The 967-nt window shown below is 44.2% G+C and overlaps 1 protein-coding gene across 1 annotated transcript; it reads left to right on the top strand.

Moving 5' to 3' along the window:
* Positions 1 to 6: 6 nt before the first annotated feature.
* On the top strand, positions 7 to 747 carry LOC106511590 (core-binding factor subunit beta; the record flags this gene model as incomplete). The annotated part of the gene is given in 2 exon segments (XM_014000347.1): positions 7 to 222; positions 661 to 747. Coding segments are annotated over 2 exon segments (165 nt in total), but the record flags the coding sequence as incomplete, so codon positions are not given.
* Positions 748 to 967: the final 220 nt, after the last annotated feature.

Consider the following 967-nt stretch of genomic DNA (forward strand, 5'->3'; position numbering starts at 1 on the left):
ACACACACAGACACACACACACAGACACACACAGACACACACAGAGACACACAGACACGGAAGAGAAGCCGAGAGGGCGCGACACACGCACACACTCAGTCTTGTACCCGGTGAGCAGGAAGAGGTTCGGGCGGTTCGGAGAAGATGCCGCGGGTTGTTCCGGACCAGAGGAACAAGTTTGAGAACGAGGAGTTTTTCCGCAAGTTGAGCCGAGAGTGTGAGGTGAGGGTTCGGCTCCAGGGACGGAAATAAGAGCAGCTCGGAACCGGCGGGGAGGAGGGAAACAAAAACTCCGCTTTTATCCAGTTTTTACTCCAGAACCGGGATTAACTGGGTCAAAAATCTGATGGAATTTCTAATCTTTCAGATTAAGGAAACATTATGAAGTCTTTTCATTCAGATTTGTCTTTTTTCTTTGTCTCTCTGCGGTGTTTGTTTTTATTTTTCACAACTTTTGTCTTTTTATATTCCTGTTTTAATCCTGAACACGTCTTATAATAAAATATGTAAAATAACAGTAAACAGTTTGTGATTTAAATCTACATTTTAATGGTTTAAATGAGAATTGTTGTGTTTTTCAGCCAGATCAGAGTCTTAAACCATCTGTGTGAAATGTTTTGTTCCGGGTTGATTTATTTGGATTAAATGAAATATTTTCAGATTAAGTACACCGGCTTCAGGGACCGGCCCCATGAGGAGAGACAAGCCCGCTTCCAGAACGCCTGCAGGGACGGCCGCTCAGAAGTTGTGAGTCACTTTTTGATTCTTTGTCCTTTTTTAAAACAGAACAACAGGAAGGATGTGGTTCAGATCACGTGACTGTCGAAGCGCAGACCCCAAACAGACTTTAAAGCTCCAGGATTCACGCGGATCACCCGCCGCTTTCTGCTCTTCTGTTTGTCATCAAACCTCAGAATAAAACGGGATTTAATGCAAATATCGCGAGATGTCAGGCTCAGACTGTGTG

The sequence above is a fragment of the Austrofundulus limnaeus genome, unplaced genomic scaffold (genome assembly GCF_001266775.1).
Source record: "Austrofundulus limnaeus strain Quisiro unplaced genomic scaffold, Austrofundulus_limnaeus-1.0 Scaffold2964, whole genome shotgun sequence".
In the NCBI taxonomy this organism is placed as follows: Eukaryota; Metazoa; Chordata; class Actinopteri; order Cyprinodontiformes; family Rivulidae; genus Austrofundulus; species Austrofundulus limnaeus.